This window comes from Cariama cristata, unplaced genomic scaffold (genome assembly GCF_000690535.1).
Source record: "Cariama cristata isolate BGI_N322 unplaced genomic scaffold, ASM69053v1 scaffold29232, whole genome shotgun sequence".
Taxonomy (NCBI): domain Eukaryota; kingdom Metazoa; phylum Chordata; class Aves; order Cariamiformes; family Cariamidae; genus Cariama; species Cariama cristata.
In genome coordinates, this window is record NW_009602616.1 from 31,973 (window position 1) to 36,405 (window position 4,433).

General features: G+C 37.0%; 1 protein-coding gene across 1 annotated transcript in view; it reads left to right on the plus strand.

Moving 5' to 3' along the window:
- Nucleotides 1-1,244, plus strand: part of LOC104157504 (egl nine homolog 1) — a 6,606-nt gene extending 5,362 nt beyond the window's left edge. The window contains exon 4 of the mRNA XM_009694854.1: nucleotides 725-1,244. Within this exon, the coding sequence (XP_009693156.1) occupies nucleotides 725-789 (65 nt within the window). The 3' untranslated portion in view covers nucleotides 790-1,244. The remainder of the gene's footprint in view (nucleotides 1-724) is intronic.
- The last annotated feature ends 3,189 nt before the right edge of the window (nucleotides 1,245-4,433 follow it).

Here is a 4,433-nt window from a genome sequence, read left to right on the forward strand (position 1 = left end):
CCAGATGCTTTTTATTTTCTACTGACAGTAAAATATTAAATTGTAGAATAAAATGTCGTAAAATAGGAAACTATTCATTTTTGGCTTAGTGTCAGTCTAACTAAAGCCATGCATAATATGTGTGAATTTTTCTTGAATATGGGATACTGTGCCTGTTAATGTCTTGATAGTCAACATTTTATTTGCGGGTATCTGAAGTTACCTAGGTCAATTTTTAGAACAAAAGACAGAAGAGGTGTGGGTTGGTTGGTGGTTTGGTTTGGTTTGGCTTTTTTAGCAGCAAGTCAAAGGGAATGTTGCATTTTAAAAATTCCTCAGAGTTTCTTTAGAAAGGTAAATACCCAAAAACTCTGGATATTCTGATAACGGAATAATGGAAAATATCTTCAGCTTGTCAGTTGGCCATTCTTAAAGCTTGCCTTTATAAAGGCTGAGATGATGAGCTTCAGAACCACACACATGATGTGAAGTATCCAGTTTTCCACTTGGGCAGCCAAATACATGCCCGCTTTCAGGGATGATGAGTAACCACGACTCGTTAACTTTACACGGCGCAGGATACAGAGCATGTATACAAAAATACCTGTCTTGCTAGATCATATGTACTAGACAATCTTCAAAGTAGTCTCTTAAAACTAATCTGGAAAGTGATGTAGCAATTCTATAGGCTGCACTTTGATAAATGCTGAAAAATAATACTGATTTCCTTTTCGTATTTCTGCAGGTGAAAAAGGTGTGAGGGTTGAACTTAATAAACCTTCTGACTCAGTTGGGAAAGACGTTTTATAAGCCTTTGATTTAGCAACTCCCCTTGCTATTCTCCCTGATAAATCTTGATGCTATCTATTAACTTTTGAATGTGAATAACAAGATAAAGGAAAATCGACAACAAACCAACATTTTAATAAAGAAGCAAACAGTGTTTCAATGTTGCATCAAATAGAAGGTTCTTTGACTGCTGAAGCATTGTACTATGTGATTGTGACTCCAGGCCTGTGACTGCTTATGTGAAGAAGATAAGCAATCAGTAAGAAACAGCATATGCATCTGGACATAAATAAGTGCCCTACATAGAATTTGTCCATCCTTATATTTTGCCAGACCTGTCATCCAGCTGAATCCAATTCATCTCTCCCTTTTTTTATATGGTAAAAGTTTGAATTTTGGGTAATTTTTGTATGACCAGGTACAGTTTATCAAAATTGAGTCTTAAAAAAAAAAAAAAGAAAAACTGAAAAAAAAAATTACAGTATTCTCCAAAATAACATGGATCTATTTTTGTAAAACTGTTCATACTGTTCTCCTCTGCCATGAAAGACCTAATTTAATGTAAGGGTTGCCAGTAACTGATAATCACTTTAATTTTCTTTACACCTTAAGTCAGAAAAGGAGCACTTTAATTACCAGCTAAAAACCTGATTGTTTTATATCATATCTCACACTAATCTTAACTTTTAAAGATTGCTGCTGTATTGTTTTTTTGACTATTGTCCTCTTGAACCTTATTAACAGAAGCAAATCAGTATCTCGCTATTAGTAACATTCAGTTTTGTATGTTGAATCCACAGAGGGGAAGTTTCTGTCTCTTCTTTGTTTTTTAGGGTTTTTTTTTGTTGTTGTTTGGTTTTGGTTTGTTTTTTTTAAAGTGACTGGCACTAAGTGAACTTGACACTCTCGGTTGCTGTCATTGGCTTTGGGGACCTGGTAAATACCATCAAGTTACAAGAATATACAAGGGCTTTCCTAGGCTATTAGAGGTACCCAGAACCTCCTTACGTACTTGACAGAAAATTTTGAGCTTTCTCCCTTTTCTAAAGAATACTTGCCACCCCCCTTTCCTTTGTATATAAGTTAACAGAATATCTAAACTTCACCTTGTTTAATTTCCTTTTCCAATGTTGATGTCCCATGCAGTCTTTAAGTTGACACCTTGATCTATTATATAGTATCAAGGAGATGGTCAGCACACTGAAGCTGAAGTGCATCACTGTAGGCTCCTTGTGCAATACATCTTTAGGTTTTCACTGTGCTGAAGGATTTCCCCGAAAAGGCACTGCCCTTTGATCAATACTGAGGTATATATTTAGTAAGAAAACATTTACTTTCTTTTACATTGTTTTCTTTTTATCAAGGAGAGGGGACATCACAGAATAAAAGTGAGATGTGCAGAAACTTTGATATTCTTGTTTTTAAGAAATGGGTGTGTTGGACACAGATTTTTATTTTTTTTTCCCCTTCCTTCTTTCTCTTTTTTTCCTGAGCTTTAAAAGCTTGAGAAAACAAAAGCAAACCTATAAAAGACAGCATTCATATTTACAGGAGTTTGGGGGTTGATCAGCTTACCCACTGCAGTTTTCTATCTGTCCCTTATTTCCTTACTCAGCCAAAACAATGTGAGTGTACAGAAATATTTCTGTATATATTACAACTTGTGACAATTTTAGCATCTGTATAGTTTGTATTCAATTAGAGGCCTTTTCTATGGAAAGCTCAGTAATTTTTTATTAAAAAGATTACTATTGTTCATGTAAAACATGAAAAAGCTAATTGTTTAGTAACAAACTGACAGAGGGGGGGAAAATTCAGTATTGGTATGTCATTTAGGAGAACCAACAGAAATCCCAGTTTTGGTTTGATCTTGCTTTTCTTTTTTTTTTTTTTTTTTTTTTTTTAAAGTAAGTTCTTGCCCTTTGGAGTTCTCTTCCTCTTTCCTCTTTTCTTCCCAGAAAAACAGACAGGATACCTTTACTGTAAGTGCCTCTGCCAACCTGGCCAAGGAGTGCAAATCTTTATTACTGTCTGGTCTGCAGTGCATTTAGGCTACCAGTGAAACAAGCAAAAAAGCCAACTCTTCTACTTCATCCTCTTTAATACTACTTTTAACGGAGGTTTGGTTGGTTTTGTTTTAGAAATGTAAGCATAAGCCTTTAAACTCATTTCAGTCCCTCTGTAATTCAGACTTCTGCAGTTACACGGCGTATCACATTCTAATCACACTGTAGGTTTGTGCTTGCCAGACAGGTTAAAAAAGTGCTTAATTTTTCACTCCATGTAAGTCATTACAATAGGGTCAACAAATCAGGTCAACCATTTCTTCCGTGTCCTTTAGAAACTGTTCATTTCATGTCGGTTGAATATTCAGTCTTGAGCATCACCAAGCAGGTCCTTGTTTTAAAACTATTTTTTAAAACTGTCTTACGATCTGTATGTGTCTAGTCCTGGTTAAAGATAAAGCTTCATAATGCTATTTTTATTCATGATGTTAGCTGGCTGTGAAATATGAGACCTTTATCTATAGCAGGCGAAGAAATTCAGGATTCATTTACAGGTTGCCTATAAAGTTGTGTAATTTGAAAAGCAGTGTTCATTATGAAAGAGCTCTCAAGTTGCTTGTAAAGCTAATCTAATTAAAAAAGATGATGTATAAAGGTTCTTGAAAACTATGTGGTTATTTGTAATCTTTGTAACGTTTAAAACTATTCCATAGCAACTAATTTATAAATGCCCCCCTGATAAAGGGAGCATGTGGATTTTTGGTGGGTTTGGGGGGGGCGTTTTGGTTTGTTGTGGGGTGGGGTTTTTTGTTGGTTTGTTTTTTTGTTGGTTTTTTTTTTGTTTGTTTGAGTGTTGTTTGTTGGGTTGGGTTTTTGGGGGGCTTTTTGTGGGTGGTGTGGTGTTTTTTTTTTAATCAGAGTTATTTCTGCTCTGGACAAGGTTCTGGTTGGGTTTTTTTGGAGGTTTTTGTTGGTTGTTTTTTTGTTTTGTTTTGTTTTTTTCCAGACTGCGTACTGTTACCTGGGTGTGGTGATCATTTCCCATATTATTTTCTCTCTCAAAACCAGCACCAAGTTGAGGCTGGCTGGAGGGTGATGATGGACGTAGAGGCAGCTCTTGTGTTTTCACCACTTTCTGACAGGTACGTGAGGTGCAAAATGCAAGTCCTTTTCAAACAGGATTTGTAAGGTTTAAGGGGAATTCTTCAGTTTTACGTGGCTCCCAATGAATTATGAGCCTTTTGAAGATGGCAGAAGACAGGTAGAGCCTACGGATGCCAACCCATATGAGATGCCGCACGATTTCCCTAAGCTTTTTGTTGAACTTTGTAATGGCTGTATGGTAATCAAGGAAACATCTGGCTTCTGCCATTGCTCTTAACTCTTGTGAAGCCCCCCTGCGCGCGCTTGTCTGTCTGGTGCTGGTTGGGGAAGTCACCTGGATCTCCGAGTGAGTCTGCCAGCCTTGGTGCACCTCTCGTGGTTTCACTTGGGTACCTCTTGTGCTCAGTTCTGCTCTAAGGTGATGGTTCTTGCCAGTGTGTTAGGCTGAAACCCAAGTGCAGCAGCACTGAGCTGATCCCAAAGTGCTTTGAGGATTTTTCCATGCCCTGTAACTTCTTGAAATAACCTCTTCCCCATCCTTGTTTTACATGGAAC